Genomic DNA, 19621 nt, shown 5'->3' with positions numbered 1-19621 from the left:
TCTCTGCTGCCCATTGGGATTCTGGGTTGAGATCCCAATGCCTGATGGGGCAAAAACAGTGTCACGGGTGGTTCTGGGTACATGTCGTCAGGCCACCCTCTCCCTCTCTCCATGAAAGCAATGGCAGACAATCATTTCACGCCTTTTTTCCTGGGTTACTTGAGCACATGCCATACCATGGCAAGCATGGAGCCCACTCAGCTCACCATCACCATACGTCTCCTGGGTGCTGGCAAATGTGGGACTGCATTGGTACACAGCAGCAGCTCATTGCCTTTTGGCAGCAGATGGTGCATTACAATTGGTAGCCATCGTCGTCATATTCCTGGGTGCTCTTTTAGCTGATCTTGGTGAGATCAGTCAGGGGCACCTGGACAGACATGGGAGTGACTCAGCCAGGTCATTCCCATCTTCTGCCAAGCACCCAGGAGATGACGATGGCTAGCAGTCGTACTGCACCGTCTTCTGGCAAGCAGCCAGGAGATGATGATGGGTTGCAGTTGTACTGCACCGTCTGCTGCCAGCCTAAGATGTAAAATATAGATGGATCAAAACAAGAAATTGACCTGATTTGTTTTGTGAAATCAACGGCCTGCTAAACCCAGGATTTTGAGTTCAATCCTTGAGGGGGCCATTCTGTATGACAGTTCGTGTTTCTCCTTGATGCAAAGCCACCCCTTTTGTTGAAATTCCCTGTGAGCCATGTTGTCAGTCGCCCCTCCCTCCATCAGAGCAATGACAGACAATTGTTTCATGCAAAACAAGGCGATGAGGCGACAGCAGCGCGGTGACATGAGGGACATGGTCATAGACTTCTCACAAAGTATGGGCCAGCAATGTGCCCATCATGCTGATGAGCTCTGCATGAGCTCTGCAAACACGCTGGCCAAACAGGAAATGAAATTCAAAAGTTCGCTGGCCTTTTCCTGTCTACCTGGCCAGTACATCTGAGTTGAGAGTGCTGTCCAGAGCGGTCACAATGGAGCACTCTAGGATAGCTCCCGGAGGCCAATACCCTCAAATTGCATCCACACTATCCCAAATTAGACCCGGCAAGGCCAATTTCAGTGCTAATCCCCTCATCAGAGGTGGAGTAAAGAAATCAATTTAAAGAGCCCTTTAAGTCAAAAAAAAAGGGCTTCATCGTGTGGAGGGGTCCAGGCTTAAATTGAGGTAACGCTGCTAAATTTGACCTAAAGTCATAGTGTAGACCAGGGCTATGAAACGGTAGGCCGTGCTGTTTGGTTGGTGCTGTTCCCTCAGCCCTGCAAGAGCAGGAATGTAAGGGAAACACAACAGCTTCAGTGACCCACTCAGATTGCTCTGTAGCTCACCATGGGGTTGAGACCTGCTGGTCTAATGATTAATTATTCTTTTTTCCATTAAATAAATACCAGTTTTCCAGCCAATTTCCCTTTTTTTGCCAACCACACGTTGGCACCTCAGCAGGGTGTGACGTCAGCACTCCTGGACAAAATGTCCAGGATAGAGGGGTGTGAGAGTGGGAGGGGAGAGAAATTCCAAAGACTTGCATTGTGGTACTCTTTCACTGGCCCCAGAATCTGCCTTTGAAAGTTGTTCTTGAAGGAAAAAATAATGAAGCTATGAATAGGAAAATAGTTAGCCAAGTACACTGGGAAGGAAGAAGAAAAAATGAAGCTTAATTAGCAAAGATAATTCCTCATGAATGCTTGCAAGAATGTTTTTCCTTGTAGCATTTCACAGCAGTGAACATGTTTTTACGCATGGGGACTTGGTACAGGATGTTCTTCTTTTAGTAAAGATCTCTCATTTTTTTAGTTGTTTGATGCCATTTCTGACCTAAGTTTTTAACAACTTGTTTTGACTCTTTCTGGGAAATATTCACTGAATGTACTCTGACCTCATGTTTCCACTACATTAATATGAGTTCCCCTTCAGCTTATTTCATGCAGGCTGTATCTGATCAGAATATGTAATTGTTTGTGTAATGTCAGACACATTCATGCTAGGAACAGTCAGTCTAACAGTTCTTCTCCATGTTTCCTTTTCATTTAACCTTCACTAAAGTTTGGAAGTTTCACTAGGTCTATGTTGCCTCACATACTCTTATTCAAAACTTTCTTTAATAAGGCACTAATTTTCTTTCATGTGACCTTCCCTGAAGTATCTGCTCATTAACCTCAAAGGTGCATTTATTATTTTTAATTATTTATATTACAATAGTGTGTAATACCCCGAGATGAAAGCCCCATTGCGTTGGGCACTGTACAATCACACATCTCCTGATTCCCAGTCCAATGCCATATACACTAGGCCATGCTGCGTCCCTAGGAAATATGTTTTGTCTTAGAGCAGCATGTAAAGATGGACTTTAGTAATCTAATTCTGAAGGTTGAGATATTTGAAGCCAACTAGAGGTTTTACTCACACAACCCTCACTAATTTCAGTGCCATGTCTAGCTAAATCCCCTAGTCTGCTCTGAAAGTCTCAGCCATGGTGTTTTTTTTGTTTGTTTTTTTGGTACCTTGGAGATGCTATAGAGACCCTTCCATATAATACAGTGCAGACACCTTGCATACAGCAGGCTGATTGTTTAACATTTTCATTTTTCAATGAGCCAGATCATACACCCATGGCTCCACCCATGTAACTGTCCTTCGCTCATTGAACAGCCCTCCTACACGCAGAAGGAAGGCTCAAGACACCTTCTTAGCACCTTGTCCCCACCCCTATGCCCAGACTGAGTGGAGGGGGCATTGTGAGGTCTGGAGTCCATGCAGCAGGGAAGGGAGGGAGGTAGGATGGAGATGCTTATGGCTCAGTGGAAATTACCCAGAAAAGTTAATATAGCCAAAGGCACATATTCACTTTTCTACAGATCTCCTTACCCCAGGGCCTCAGGGACTAGCCACAGCCAGAGGGGATCCCTGGTCGCAGAGCTGTAATGGAGCTGGGCTGACAGAGAGGAAACGGGGTGCAGGGAGCCAAAACTGTAACAAAGGAACACTAGGTTTGGAAGCAGGTTCCATGGCTTTGACCACAGAGAGCCAAACCCTGAACCCTGACAATGTGCTGTGAGGAAATCTCCGTGACTATGTCTTCTCTGCAGAGTTAATTTAGCTACAGGGGAGTCACCTCCTCTCAAATTAGCCTCGCTTGAGTGAGAGTGACCTCACTGACTGAACAGCACAGAGTGATTGTGTTGACAGCTGACAAATTGTGCTAACTTAAGCTGTTGCCTGTCTCCTCTGACATGCCAGACACTTCAAGTTAAAAACACTAACATGCTTGAGTTAAGTGTTTGTGTGTGTGGATGAGACTCAAGTTAGGGGCAACACTCAAGTGGTAACTCGAGTTAACTCTGCCGTGAAGACAAGCATTATAAGGAAGTGCTTCTGAGCATAGGCGTCGACTCCGTGGGTGCTCCGGGGCTGGAGCACCCACAAGGAAAAATTGGTGGGTGCTCAGCATCCACCGGTAGCTCCCTGCCCCAGTTTCTCTGCTGTTTTGCGCAGCAAACCTGGGAGGGAGGGGGGAAGAGGGGGAATGCGGCAAGCTCTGGGGAGGAGCTGGGGCAAGGATTTGGGGAGGGGTCCAATAGGGGCAGGGAGGGGCAGAGTTAGGGCGGGGACTTTGGGGCAGGGGTGGAATTGGGGTGGAGCCAGGGGTGACAGCACCTGCCGGTGCAGAAAAAAGTTGGCACCTGTGCTTCTGAGTCCACTGTTTCTCCAGATTAGCTCTTTAAATGTTAACAGGCTTCAACGACAAAAGATTTTTAAAATACTTTAGGATTTCCGGGAGCCAGCAAGGGAAGATAGCTACCTAGGCTTGGAGCTCCTGCTTGACACCTCTCCCCCCTTAAAATCTGCCAACATCCGCTATACTAAGGCTACAGTTTTTAATCTCTGCACCTTTTACTCATCCCACACAGACACTGTCTACATACTAACCAATTATTTTTTAGTAATAGGTGGTTTAATGAGCTCTGTTATTAACAATGAAATAAAATTGATTACGATCTGTGATCATGCACTTGTGGTATTGCAAGCCGTTGTCTCCTGAAAAACAAGGGACTACCAGAAGATAAGGGTAAAACTCCTCTTTACTACTTGACACACACTTTAAAAAGTGTGTGGGGAAAAAGAATTTTTTTCTTTGAGACGAACAACCACTCTTTGGTCTAGTGAGCAACACTTCCAAGGCATACTTAAGGGGTAGGATGATATCCTACTTCTCCCACATAAAGAGAGCCAAACAAGCTGAGCTGGTGAATTTAATGGAAATGCTCAAGGAGGCAGACCTCAACTATGCTGATTCACCCACTTCGGTTAAACTCCAAGAGGTGACCAGTGTCAGATATGAAATGAATAAAACAACCTCAGCACAGGCTGAATTTGCTTTGGTTAGACTGAAACAGATGTACTGGGAATCTGGCAATAAAGTTGGGTAATGATTAGCACGTGGACTTACAGTAAAATCACTAAAAGCTAAAATCAATTCAATTCACTCTAGTCAGGGCCAGAGTGTCACTGGTCATTAAAGTATTAATGAACAATTCTTCAAATTTTACCAGTGCTTGTATTTAGAGGAAGACCGCCCTGTCAAGCAGTTCTTTGAGGAATACACCTAACATCTGCAACTCCCCCAACTAACAGAAGAACACTAAATTTAGCATGATTTCTTATTACATTCCTCTGAAATTATGGCTTCTGTAAGCAACATGAAATCAGGTATGGGCCTGGGCCTAGATGGTTTTCCAGCTGAATTTTATGCCCAGTTCAGACCCCTAGCTCCCAAACTGACCGAATTATATACAGAAGTTTTTGTTAGAGGAACCCTGTCCCTCTCAGTGAATGAAACCCTATCTCAGTCACTCCTAAGTCTGGAAAAGATGCTCAGGAATGTGCTAGCTATAAACCAATATCCTTAATCAACTCCAAAATTAAAATATTGTCTAAAATCCTAGCTGGACAATCAGAAAAAAAATAAAAAGGAACATAAATACAGGTGGGTTTCATACAAAAGAGACATGAGTTGGACAACACTGGTCAGGTTATCGCTGTGGTGTCCTACTATCAAAACTCCTTGAAACCAATGGCAGTTGTGTTACTGAATGTGGAAAAAACCTTCAGTAGAGTAATTTGGAGATATTTGGTCCTCATTCTACACAAATTTGGATTTGGTCCCTCTTTCATTTCCTGGATTAGACTTTTGTAGTCCAATTTTAGCTCTCATGTCATAACCAATAACTATATCTCCTTTTCTTACAATGTCCACCATAATTCTAGACAGGGCTATCCCCTGCCCACCCCCACCCACCTTTGATTTGGCCTTAGGGTTGCTGACAATACAAATAAGGGCACATCAAGGGATACAGGATATAAAAACAGGATCCCAGGAGACAAAAATAATCTTACATGCGGATGATATGCTTTTATTCATCACAAACCCCTTCAGACCATCCCTAACATATTACAAATTATGGAATTGTTTGGGAAGATTGCAGGGTACAAAATTAATTGGCATGAGTTGGATGCGCGCTCTGTCTCCCAAGGGGTGCATAATTATGCCCTTTTAGATAATACTTTTTTCCTTGCAGCAGGTGCAAATCAGGAACTTGTGAGTCCTCTTTCCTAGGAACATAAAAGAAATAGTAAAAATTAATCTCAAGCCTTTTATCACACAGAAAGCTTTGCATTTACATAGAAAGCTAGCCCTCCCTCTATCCCTTTTGGTCAGAGGTAATATATTAAAGAGAATGTCCTCCTGAGCTGTCTATTTTTCCTTAGCTCCTTGCCAGTTTACATTCCCCAAAATATTTTTTTTCAGAATTAACAACCTTTTAAAGACCATATTGCAATGTGTGGGCAACAAGCCCAGAGTATCCTTTGAAAAAAATATACAGCTGCCTATTTAGTCAAGAGGCTTTGGTTTGCCCAACCTTAGGTTTTATTATATATCCTCAATTTAGAGCTAAATACCAGGATAGCTAACCCCTCGACATGAGTCTGAGAAAAGGGACCTGATGTTGGGGGAGACCTGATAACAGTCTTCAAATATGTTAAGGGCTATTATAGAGCAGATGGAGAACAATTGATCACCATGTCCACTGAAGGAAATAATGGGCTTGATTGGCAGCAAGGTTAGATATTAGGTTAGATATTAGGAAAAACTTATTAACTATATGGATAGTGAAGTGCTAGAATAGGCTTCCCAGAGAGGTTTTGGAATCCCCATCACGAGGTTTTTAAGAATAGTTTAGACAACCACCTGTCAGGGATGATCTAGGTGCAGAGAACTAGACTCAGAGCCATCTCTTGGGTAGGGTGAATCAGGGTGATTGCTCCAGGCCCCGTGCTTTGGTAGGCCCTGCAGGCCAGTGCGATTGGCTGGCATGGTTGGTCCTGGAAGAGATGAAGCCATCACTTCCACCCCGGGCCCCGCACCCTCCTAGGGATGGCCCTGACTGGACTTAATGACATCCAGTTCTTGAGGTCCCTTCCAGCCCTAAATTTCTATGATTCTATGCCCCACCCCCCCAGGCTCCTCAGCCTGGCTGTGCAGGGGGAAGGAACTGTAACCCCACTGCACGAGAATAAGTCCTGAACTCAGACATCTACCATTTTCATAAAGAGAAATCCGTTACAATTTTTGCTGCTTGGAAAGCTTGGTATCTGGCTGCTTCTAAGTTTAAATATCATCCCTTAGTACACTCAAAGACTTCAATTTGGAGTAACTACAAAATTTTAATTGCCCATAGTCCTGTTCTGTGGCTTAATTGGATTTAAAAAAAGGATTGAAGCATAAACAACATAATTGAAAAGGATTCCTTCATGCTCTTTCCTCGCCTTAGGGAGAAATTCCAACTGGGCCCAAAGAAGAAATGTCAATACTTGAAACGTAGACAAGCTCTGCAACTCCGATTTGGGCCTGATGCCCTTGCAACACTGGAGCCCCTTAGTCTTAGGGCTTTTTGAAACTGTTATACTGCCTAATTAGGTCAGTGGCCAGAGTGTATTCCTATCCATCAGGCAAAGTGGCAATCAGTAGTGACAATGATAGAAGGAAATAGGAACAAGAACTTTCAGTCTCCCTTACCAATATCCAGTGGACTCATTTTTGTTCCAATATACATCACTGCTCACTTGGAGCTAAGATTAATCCATCAGAAAATTATTTAGAGGATGTACTGGACTCTATATAGACTTTTCAGATCCAGAGCAGTCACCTGTGTGACAAATGCTGGCACTGCAATGCAGCAGCACTAGTTGATACCATATGTTGCCCTGTAATCCATCTTTTTTTGGACAGAGGTAAATATTTGGGCCAATTTCTTTCTCTCTATCAAGATGGAACTGGAGGCTGACCATGCCATCCTAGGCCTAACCAATCCATCTTGGAAACTAAAATCCTTCAAAAAAACTTTGGCAGGAGAGCTCTGATTGTAGCTGAGTGCCTAATTATATAACAATGAAAGTTCCAAGTATGCCAGACTATTGAAGAGTGGTACCCTGACTTGGTGAGCTTGGCAGCAATGGAACGAATAATGTTTTGCAGTAGAAACAACACAGGCTTATGGATATATGATCCTCATTTTTTGAAATTATTGGAATAATCACTTAATTAAATTGTCCAATGGGTAACCCTGTTTTTGTGTGCAGTGCTTCCTAGTCCCCTCCCATCTTTCCAGCTCATCTCTTCTTCAGTTCCCTCCCCCAGGCCCTATCATTCCTTTCCTGCCTTCTTATTAATCTTTCAGGCATTTGCTTGATCATTTTCTCGCTCTCTATACCCTTCCTCTTTCATTTCTCATTTTTTTCTGAAAGGGAATAACTCCGTGGATTAGTTTATGATTTTATTTTACCAGGAACCCCAAACTGGGACTTAACAACTACATGACCATTGTTACAAATGTCTTTAACCAGTCAAATATTGTCTTTGTTATATTACTTTTTGCCCTGAATAATGAAGATGTTTGGACTTATCTGGTTGTAAAATCCCAATAATTAACTCTCTACTCCAGGTTAGATTCCTTTCTTCTCTTTGCTGTTTCTCTTATGTTTATCATCTGTGTTAAGATAAGCAATAAAGACTAAATCACACATACACTGAAAATGTAAACAGCATAAATTAAAGGGGTGCAGCTGTATAAGAAAAAATGGTCTGAAACATTCTAAATTAAAATAATAAGTGTGGGTAGACCAGCTGGATGCTGTGTCATTCTCAACTAGATAATGGAGCCTTTGTTTCATATATATTCCATTCATTTCACATTCAGTTATCTCTGTCCCGAAAGGTAGAAATATTTGTGTCCATGGATTTTAGGGCTTGTATTCTTTTTTAAAAAAAATTTTTGTAACATCTATGCCCCTAATATTCCTGCTCCTGATTTTTTAAACTGTCAACAGTAGCTCTGTTCTGTCAATAGCAAAATCCCAAATTGGACAGATAAATTTACTGTCTAGCAATTCTTATCCTTTCTGGACTACATTTTCCTCTTGGGAATATAATGCACTCTTATATTTTGTAAATGCATAATTTAGGACTGTTTTGCCTTTTTGTACAAACACAGAAGTCTCTGATTTAAGCTTGTTCATACCAAAGCAAACCAAAGCTTGTTCATACCAAATAACCTAAAATGCTCCAGTGGAAATACCAGCAGTATTCCTTAACCCAACAGCTTTTCTGTCATGTCTTCCCCACTGAGCAGGTGCTTCCCACAAGTTAATAGGCTCGCTTACCAGTTTTTTAACTTATCACACCTGCATTTAGGAGACTTTGCTTAGGCCGTTTTGGCCTCTTAGGATCCATCCTGCATACATTTAACTATTAGAATTAAGGGTTACTACTGGGAATGGTCCTGTTGACTTCACATGTGCTCATGGTACTGAGAAGTATGCCTGGAAGTAACTTTTTACAGTGCCCTTCATATGAGTGTGTATCATGCCATTGATTTTTAAACAGAACTTCCTTCTGAGATTCACAGAGCGCTGCAAAATACTCAGTGGCATGATAAAGCCCATGTAGAACAATGCAAATTGCTGCTTATGCAGGTTCCTCCTATTTTCTGCAGTTCATACTTCTTTTCCATTTTCTCCTACCTCTTTTATATAAGTCCCACAGAAGCCCTCATATATGCATACAAATACAGCAGCAGAATTGGAATACAAATTCTTAGGAAGTCTTAAGAGGAACAGCAAATACACGCCTAACTTATGGAAGGAGAATATTTCTCTTAATTTTTATGTTAATAATGCAGTCAATTATGCCCTTAAGGCTCAGGTAGAGGATGTTTCATGTCTAGAGATTTTTTTTAAATTATACAGATGTTGACATCTACACTACTTTCTTAAATGTGGAATTTTTCTTCTCCTTTGTACTTTTTGGCTCAGTACATAAACAGATCCACAATGGTCTGAACTGATTAATCACAGATGTGAATTCTCTACAGACCACTTTTTTTCCTCTGTTTCTCACTGTTATTCTTGTTATCAGCTATGTATTGGTATATTGTGACTTTACCATAGCTTGCATTGGGTTTGAAAAGCTCATGTAATCAGTTGGCTTAATAGATAAGCCAGGGAAGAGAAGTCCATTATAAAAACCCAGTACAGCAGATACCCAACATAAAAACTGTTAGTGAACTACCCATAGAGACTAATATACAAATTGTCTGAAAGGTAGCCTTTCTTCACCAAAGGGCACATTTGCCTCTATTGTGTGGTACAGAAAGGAGTGCGTTGCCATCCCTTCCTGTCAATCTCCAAGATAGGCCACATTTCCTCCCCATCACACATTTACAATGATAATCTGTAAAGGGGGAGAAATTAGCTGTCTCTACAGCTCAGGCCCTCTGGCTTGGGCCTAGCAGTTATCTGTCATCAGGGCTCAAGCCCTCAAGCAGGGCAACACACCCAAACAGTATAAGGGGCCCTCAGGCAGGACAGAGTAGTTTATAGTCCAGGAGCCCAGGCCCTTCAGCAGGGCCAAGCACCAAAAGTCTAAGGCTTCAGCCCTCAGGCAGGGCAGGGCAATACAGGGTCTAGTGTCCTAGCTCTGGAAGACATTAGACTAACATTGGCATAAGGTGGGGAGGCTGCCACCTCAGGAGTGAGGTGGCAAGAGGTTAGGGGGACACAGGTCCACCCAACTCCACCAGGAACCAGCTCAGGGTCCTAAGAGTGGCAGATTGTTCCACAACTGGGTCAACAGGGAATCCAGCCACAACACAGTGGCCTGGATTCAGGCAGTAACACAGCCAGACTAGAATAAGTTGTCCCTGGGCTACTTTCTACCATCCCCTCAGGGTGCACCTGGGTCCAGGGGTCACCCTCTGCCTCCCCACGATACACCACCAGTGGCAGTTCCAGCAGTTCCTCAACATGAGGTGGCAGCTCTGGTGAGTCCTCGGGACAGCAGAGATCTTCTGCAGGTTCCTGCTCTAGCAGCAGGTTGGACGTATCTGTCTCCCTCGGTGGCTCCAGCCCAGCTGAGCTGCAGGGCCCGCCTTTTGTACTTCCTGTTCCTGTTCCGCCTCACTTCTTCTGACAGGGCGGGCATGGGCTTTCTGCTTCCGCCCATCAGGGTTATGTGTGGCCATCCCTCCCTGTCAGTCTCCAAGGGAGGGCATGCCTCTTTGCTACAGCCAAATTGTGAGAAACTTGAGAAAATAGAGTTCAGGCCACAAATAGAGGAGAGAAAGCTCTATGGTAGCACCCCCCCCCCACCTGCAATTGCTATGCAGGTTGAACTCTATGTGTCGAGGAGCGTGGTCAGCTGAAGAGTGCAGGAGTCAGGGAATAGCTCCTCACCCGGCAGGTTCTCCCAGGACTGTTCCAGTTCCCACATGAAGTCTGTCGCATTGACTTCAGAGGTAGCAGGATTGTGATCTCCAAGCAGCATAACTTGGGGTGTAATTTTCTTTACTACAAGTGCTCTGAAGAGCAGGAATTCATCCTCTGTGATACTAACATACATTGGGATCACAGGCTAGCTAGAGGCAACTTGACAACTTTGCAAGCCATTGCTGAGAAATGAGGGCCTGAGGGGCATGCAGATACCAATAGACCCTGAACATGACATGAGACCTGTGGAATCATGAAAGACACAGTTATTAGACCACTATAAAAAAATGTGACTATATCCCTTCCTTTTCAGCCCCTCTCCCAGTCTACTGTGCCAAGACAGAATTGGGCAGGGACTCTCAAAAGATGCCCTACTCTGAAGACTAGCACTACATGCTAAAGCCTGCTAGATCCTGCTTTTCTTTTGCCTAAAATAATTATAATTTTCAAACCTCTGTGCTATTGGGAGGAAGGGACTGGGAAGGATTGGTAAGGATGAGCAAGAGGATTAAGGTGGACAGGGAGGCTGGAGAGGGCCCAGTGATGGGGGGCAGGTTGGGATGGATGGAAGGGAATGCCGGGGGCCAAGGGCTCAGGGAGAGGGTGTGGGTAGACTGGGGAGAGATTGAGGAGGAAGTGGGGGCTGAGGGTCCCCACAGATCCATGGAAGGGAGTGGGGGGATTGGTAAGGACAAGGGGGTTAGGGTAGATGGTGTGGCTGGAGAGGGCCCAGGGCTGGGGAGGCTGGCTGGGATGGACTGAAGGGGATGTCGGGGGGCATATGGCTAAGGGGGTAGGTTGGGGTGAACTGGGGGTGGGCTGGAAAGGGCCCAGGGATGGGGGGCAATTTGAGATGGACTGAATGGGATGCTGGGGGACCTATGGCTGAGAGAGAGGGTATGGGTGGACTGGGGAGGAGTTGGGGAGTGAGGCGGGCTGAAGGATCCCCACAGATGCAGGGAGGGATTGGGGAGGATGGGCAGGGATGAGAGAGAAGGTTAGGGTGAATGGGAGGGCTACAATTGGGGTTATATATTTTAGTATCTGAAGAAACATGCCTACTAACTCCATGAAAGCCTCAGTGATATTGGTCTAAATGTTTGCCACCAGTGACTTGAATAACACCCTTCAACCTATAACAACACTTCTTTCATTTACTCCCCACAAGTAATGCAGTAAGATCGCTGAAATGTCTATTGTTATTGTGAACGGTGAAAAGGAGCAACTGATGTGTAGGGTTTCTTTCCAAAAAGCTGTTGTTGGTACCACTAGAAGGTTTGTCCTTACTTTTTATAAACATATTTCTTACTTTGAGTTAAGCTCTCATGTCTTTTTGCCTAACATGACTGACTTCAATTCAAATATATGCATATAAGCTTTAAAAGGTTTTGAGACACTCCTCTGAGTAAGATTTGTTATTAGTGCTTTTCAAATCTGTAAAATATTCAGTCAGGTCAAATCTGCTAATCTTGCTTTTTCCCTTCCCAGTGCCTAATTCCACCTGTAACTGCTTTGATGGTGCTGTTCCACAGGCTTATAGAACATCACTAGGAAAACAAGTCTGTTTTGTTGCTACTGTTCGACTGGCAACACCTCAGTTTTTAAAGGTAAGTGCATGTAATGGAGTACATTAGTCTTAGAGGTACCGTATATTCTTTCAATCTCTGTACATGCAAAATTCCAGATTTTACTAACAGTGTTGATCAGAATATAGAGACTTCACAATCATGAATCAAAATCCAATATAGAATCATTGAATATCAGGGTTGGAAGGGACCTCAGGAGGTCATCTAGTCCAACCCCCTGCTCAAAGCAGGACCAACACCAACTAAATCATCCCAGCCAGGGCTTTGTCAAGCCTGACCTTAAAATCCTCTATGGATGGAGATTCCACCACCTCCCTAGGTAACCCATTCCAATGCTTCACCACCCTCCTAGTGAAATAGTGTTTCCTAATATCCAACCTAAAAGTCCCCCACTGCAACTTGAGACCATTACTCCTTGTTCTGTCATCTGGTACCACTGAGAACAGTCTAGATTCATCCCCTTTGGAACTCCCTTTCAGGTAGCTGAAAGCAGCTATCAAATCCGCCCTCATTCTTCTCTTCTGCAGTCTGAACAATCCCAGTTCTCCCAGCCTCTCCTCAAAAGTCACGTGCTCCAGCCCCCTAATCATTTTTGTTGCCCTCTGCTGGACTCTCTCCAATTTTTCCACATCCTTCTTGTAGTGTGGGGCCCAAAACTGGACACAGTACTCCAGTGAGTATACACTGTATACAGTGAGTAGGGTTATTGGTCTGTTGCAGGGTTCATGGAAATGGTGTTGGAAATGGTGATATATCTATTTCTTTATACTGGGAAATGCAATCAGGGGATGCCACTTGGGTGTTAGGATGCCTAGTGTGGCATTCCTTAGCTGTATTTTCCCAACACTGGGATGGAGCGGCAGAGTAGAGATGTTGACACTATGCCCTCAGTTGACTAGATAAGTGCATTAAAATGACCCTTCCCACTCTTCTACCATCATGACACTAGGAAAATCACTTTTTGAGGACGGGACACTGCATTCAGCCTAGCACCAGCCACTGCTGTTCTTTAGTTGGCAAATATGAGCTGCTGTATCGGCTCTCCTATTCTCTGAGGTTAAGAAATCTAATTGAGACAAATCTCATTTGACAGCACTGGTTGCTCAGCCTCACTCCAATACTGCACAGGGATTTTTAAAGGTATTCTTGACTGATTCACAGCCCTACTGTGCAGTCTCCTCTGGAAAAGCAAGAATATTCCTCATAAACCACAATAGTAGTATTCCTACTAATAGTACTCTGAATTTCCTTTCCTCTGTTTAGTTAAAACTCAATGTTAAAGTTGTATTAGCATAAATTGCCAATGATAATAAGCAGCTGTGTGTTTTAAGTGACCTAGACACGGCTCGGAGAGCCAGGAACTGCAGAATACAAATCTTGGCTCCTCAATTTACTTGCTATGACCTGGAACAAGTCATTTAACATCTATGTCTCAATATCCCACTTTAAAATACTTAACTTTCTGATTGTCTGAGCAAAGCGATGTCTAGCACTCTGCTCTCTCTCTGTTTGTCTGTAACATGATAACGTTTAAATGCCACATCTAGTCAATGGGAGTGGGCAGAAAGGAGGAGAATGGGAGCACACAGACATGGGAGACATCCCCTCCCAGGCATGGGGGTGTGGATTGCAAGGAGGGAGGTGAGAGGGTGAACACAGAAAACTTGGGGGGTTGAATGGAAGAATGCAAGAAGGCCCTAGTGTGTGCAGTGAGGTCTGCCTAGAGATGCAACAAAGTGTGCAACGCTCTATTTATTATTATTATTATTATTATTATTATTATTATTATTATTGCCATCATCACTCTGGGTCAGAGATTTAATTTTTTCACCAAAAGGCCCCAATCCTACCTACCATAATATTTTTACTAATTATTAATATCACTTGCTCCTATGGGTGTTGAGAGGCTTCATGAATTAGGGCCAAGTTGTTCCTGGCTCTGGTATGAATGCATGTAGGAGTGGGACATGAGAACAAGCTGAAAGAAACCTACCTCTTTATGCCCCTGTACAAAGGCTGAGCAGAGTTTCAGTCCTTGCACTCAGGACAGGACACTCAGGACTGTGCTTCCAGGTAGTATGCTCCAGTGGTTAGTATGTGGGCATAGGACTTAGGATACCCAGATTTAGTTCCCTGTTCTGCCACCGACTTTCTGTGTCACCTTGTGTCACTCTCTCTTTTCCTTCAGTTCCTTAGCTGAAAAATGGGCATAATAGTATTTCCTTATCCCACAGGGATGCTGTGAGGATGAATGTATTAAAGGATTGCATAGTGCTCAGATACAGTGGTAATATAGGAGGCCACAGGCGAACCTCAGATTGATCCACGGAGGTATGCTGCCCCTTCTCACACAGACCAGTAGTGTTGAATGCCTGCAGGAGGAGAGAACACAGGTTCAGCGATGCAACAGCAGCTGAGGGCTCCTGGAGGCAACCTACCTGCTAAAAGCACAATGCTTCTTAGAGTGTCTCTGCACTACAATTAGGCACCTGCAGCTGGCCCATGCCAACTGACTCAGGCTCATGAGAATCAGGCCATGGGGCTGTTTAATTGCAGTATAGATGTTCAGATGCAAGGTGGGAAGGTCCCAGAGCTTGGGGTGCAGCCCGAGCCTGAATGTCTGCACTACAATTAAACAGCCTTTTAGCCCAAGCCCCTCAGCCCAAGTCAGCTAGCATGGGCCAGTTGCGAGTCTCTAATTGCAAGGTAGACATACCTTCTGAGTTCCTGCCTGGGTTGTGCACCGTCCTCTACTGTGGGCTCTTATAATGCAGCAGTTGTGCTCTTGATATCTGTAGAGTGCTTTAAAAACATAACATCCTATATACTGTAAGAAATAATAATGATTATTAACTTGGCATGAATTGTAGAGTATTCTTTTCTTACCCTATGCAATAATATTAGTATCAGATTGTATTTACATCAGATTTCTATTCAATATTACTGGTTGACATCTGTACTTTCTATTTGATTGTATTCCTCATACCTGCTGTGTATTCCTATTTAACAAGAAGCAGATGAAGCCGAGAGATAAAGTTAACAATCTTAGTAAACAGATCTTCCCAATGCAGGAAATGTGCATAGTTGAAGAACCTTTAGAGGAATTCACTTCAAGACATAGTCTGGAATGGAAATTCTTATTTCTGGATCACAGGTTTGTGAGCAGAAAAACATACTTGGTTTTGTTTGTACATATTTACTGCTATTTTCGTAAGCTAGATCCTGTCAAATAATATTATGCTTCACATCAAAATAATTTGAAGACCCTAGTTATCAGCATTGTTATGACTGAAATTGCTACAAAAGCTAATGTTTGATTTCACTGATTCTGGAGCTGGCTGATTTTGTCTGCATTTATTTTTTCATCAATCTTTATTACACAACTACTGTGCATTAAAAATTTTCTTTTTCCTGAGAGTATTTTGATTAGCCAATCCTTATCTGTATTAAAATGTCAGTAGGCTATGAGCTCTAACAACAACAATTTCTAACTATTATACAGCTAATTAGCTAATCCAGAAATCAGAGGTAATAAATCCAGAAAAGTCAGGAGGAGGATAGAGTTTTGTGTTGTGTGTGTAACCTGTGCATTTTAGAAAAATGTGCCATGAAAATATTACTTTCCATATTCAGCCGTGTGTGCAATTCCCATTGGGCCAGTTGCTGAAGATCATGGAGGGCAGCTCTGTGCTGATTTGACCCATCTTGGGGCAGTCAGGCTGGCAAGGTTAGAGGTGTGAAATGACTGCTCAGACACTCCATGTTCAGGTCCTGCAGAGACCCACAATGAAAAGAAGCGTATGCATGTTATCTCCCTGTCTATTCCTCTGGTCCCAGTGGGTACTCTTTGCCATGCGGGACCCATAGAGGCTGCTGTTGCCTAGAACAGTTGTGGTTCTAATGAAGTCACTTTCCCCAGGGGAGAAACAGGGAAAGGCCTGAGAACGGGGGTTGCTCCTCAAAGCACGTTCTTGAGAGGATATTGGGCATTCCTGGGGGGCTCAGTTCCCCATTACCGTTTTTCCTGCAAAGGAGATCTCTGTCTTACGGGTCTATGACCTCTCTAGCTGGCTGGCAACTTTGTTCAAGAGCTGCTAGCTAGCTCTGGCACTGGGTGGGGAGAGATATTGCTCAGCTCATTCGCTGTCTCTCCGGGTCTAACTCAGCCAAGGATACTCTGCCTCCCCATAACAGAGACGTCAGAGTGACACCACGTTTCTCCTGTCACTATTCCTTGGTGACTCCACTGCCATATAAGGTAATTGGATGGGGACTGAAGTCACAGGCAGTGCCTTAAGGGAGAAAAGAATTACTATAGAGCAGTGCCATGGTTGCTCTCTAGTGGGACCTTCCCTCTCAGGATGCCCGTGCCACTCTGCAGGTGTGGAACCCAGCCAGGGAGATGAGTTACAGCTGGTCTCCCTGCCCATACAGCAGAGAAGTCAGAATTTGGTCCATTGATTTCAGTGGGAGTTACACATGTGTAAGTGAGAGCAGAATTTGGCCCAATTGACTTTCTGAATTTCCTATTTAACAGAGGAAAAGTTGCTTTGTGTTTCATTGTTTTGATGAAATAAATTTGTACTGTGCCCATATGCAGAGCGCCGCCTATTATAGGATACTTGCCTTTTGAAGTGCTGGGTACTTCTGGCTATGATTATTACCACATAGATGACCTAGAACTCTTAGCAAGGTGCCATGAACACTGTAAGTATTGCATAGTGTAAGCTCATATGAATTCATTGGCATGCCTGTTCTCAGTAAAATGCAGCTTCAGTTGAGATAGGTGTAAACTTGGTGGGCCATGTTCTTACCTCTGGTACATTGCTATAAACCTGTGAACTGACTTTAGTGGACTTGTTTCAGATTGAGTGCACAGTAGCTGATAAGACTTTGGCCTAGAGTTCTTTAGCACTTAGAAGGCCAGATCCTGCTTTTGTTATTCACACAAGTAGTGCCAATGACAAGCAATCAAGCAGACTCATTGAATGAGTGAGGCAACCAGGATTTGAGCTACATTCTGTTATTCCAGTTAACTCACACACTGGGGCAGCTCTAGGCATTTTGCGCCCCAAGCTTGGCAGGCAGGCTGCCTTCGGCGGCTTGCCTGCGGAGAGTCCGCTGGTCCTGCAGGCACGGGAGGTCCACCAAAGCTGCGGGACCAACGGACCCTCCGCAGGCAAGCCGCCGAAGGCCGCCTGCCTACCGCCCTCACAGCGACCAGCAGAGCGCCCCCAGTGGCTTGCCGCCCCGAGCACGCACTTGGCGTGCTGGTGCCTGGAGCCACCCCTGCTCACACAGTCTTGGAGAAGGTCACGCTTTGTAAACCTTTTGCAGATTGTTATCCCTGGTGTTGTTCAATATATATTTAAATCAGGGATTATTTAAATGTATTCTATTAGGATTTTTTTAAAAATACCATTTGCTAAGTGAGGAAATATAAAAATCAAGCAATCTTATTCAAATATTGCTTATAGCATTGATGGTAATGTCTCAGTCTTATTACCTGCTATGGGGTGAATGCCTTCAATCAAAATTAGTTTTGGGGTTTTGACATTAAAATATAAGGCTAAATGCATTGAAGTGTGAGACCCTTGACGTTAATAAAATTAAAGAAGGGGGTGAATTTGGCCTAGGAGGGTTTAAAACATTCAGGACAAGTGTAAACTACAAAATTAAGTTGACCTAAGTTACATCAACGTACAATCTCCACAGTAATTAAATTGCTTTTGCATATTCACACTACACTCCTTGTGTTGGTGGTGTGTGCCCTCACCAGGAGCACCTGCACTGATTTAACTGCTAGTGTGGGGCATTGTGGGACAGCTTTTGAAAGGCAGCAACAGTCGATGTAAGGAATACAGTCTCTACACTGACATTGCATCGACCTAGCTACATCAACCTAAGTACTACACCTCACACAGAGGTGGAGTTCTTACGTTGGTGTAGTGGGCGAATTACATCAGTGGGAGCTACATTTTAGGGTTGACACTTACAGAGTTAGGTCGACATAACTAGCTGCCTTGTGTCAACCTAACTCTGTAGTGTAGGCCAGGCCCCAGTCATGTTATCTCTGAAATCTTGACTGGCTGGGGAATTCCGTTCAGTTTCAAATGATTTTCATCTATTCCTCATGTTATCCCAGGCCAAATTTTGCACTGATTTGAATTATGTCGTAGAAGCCAGTGGGTTTGCACAGGGTGTAAGTCTACACAGGATTTAGTCCACCTTTTAAGGCATTCACACACTGTATGTCTCTGCTATGGAACTCAAACCTTTCACATACAGTATTATACTCTTAGAAATCACTGCCAGGTGTTTATTTGGCTAATTTGTGACCAGCACTTAGAACACAGAAAGAGTTATATGTAAGTTGTAGTTATTAATGCATTAATACATGGCCCTAGTTAGCATTCATCATAAATATACTATTTATAAGTATATTGTTGTATATTTAAAATTTCAGAAAAGGATACCTGGTGATATGTGCTTTTACCATAAATCTCAGAGAGATTTCTTATGAAACTTTTTAAAAGATATTTTTCACGTTTTAAAATTTGTTATATGCAGTGTCCGTTTTCTACTAACAGTGATGCAGTTTGGCAAAGGAAAGTCTTGTTGTTACCGGTTTCTGACCAAAGGACAGCAGTGGATCTGGCTGCAAACCCATTACTATATCACCTACCATCAGTGGAACTCCAAGCCAGAGTTCATTGTATGCACACACACTGTAGTAAGGTAGGGAAAAAACTTAGTTATATTTGTCACCATTGTAATCAAGTCAGACTCTAGGGACCTAAAAGCCCAAGAACATATGGACATTTTAATGATTTCATAAAGTCCCCTTAAGAGTCTTTCACATAACAAAAATGAAATCTGAATTCTGTAGAGAAAATAAGCTTCATTAAACAAATATGATCAGTTTAAGTCTGTCTTCATGCTGCATGTACCATAAGAGAACAAAATTCATTTGTCAGTCAACAAACTCAAAATCAGGGGCCAGATTATTGGTTGCATTTGACCCCCTTTTTGCCAATCCTATGATAGAAAGGGGCCATGAAGTATCACATTACAAATACTGGAGAATTGCCTCTTGTTGGTGTAACCCACATACCTCCTGGGTGTGGTGTTCTGTCCCATCTACTGGCACCGAGGCCACTTAGAGAGAGAGAGAAAGAGAGAGAGATTAATGAGCTTGCTCTACAGCC

General features: G+C 43.6%; 1 protein-coding gene across 5 annotated transcripts in view; it reads left to right on the top strand.

The window, feature by feature from the left end:
* NPAS2 (neuronal PAS domain protein 2) overlaps positions 1-19621 on the top strand; it is a 153201-nt gene that overhangs the window by 98467 nt on the left and 35113 nt on the right. For all 5 annotated transcript variants that reach the window (XM_030570249.1, XM_030570240.1, XM_030570259.1 and 2 more), the window contains 4 exons: positions 12316-12434; positions 15485-15567; positions 17014-17120; positions 19004-19151. In XM_030570249.1, the coding sequence (XP_030426109.1) occupies positions 12316-12434; positions 15485-15567; positions 17014-17120; positions 19004-19151 (457 nt within the window). The remainder of the gene's footprint in view (positions 1-12315; positions 12435-15484; positions 15568-17013; positions 17121-19003; positions 19152-19621) is intronic.

The sequence above is a fragment of the Gopherus evgoodei genome, chromosome 1 (assembly GCF_007399415.2).
Source record: "Gopherus evgoodei ecotype Sinaloan lineage chromosome 1, rGopEvg1_v1.p, whole genome shotgun sequence".
NCBI lineage: Eukaryota > Metazoa > Chordata > Testudines > Testudinidae > Gopherus > Gopherus evgoodei.
The sequence above is the reverse complement of the archived record's forward strand: the minus strand, read 5'-3'. Positions and strand labels throughout refer to the sequence as shown.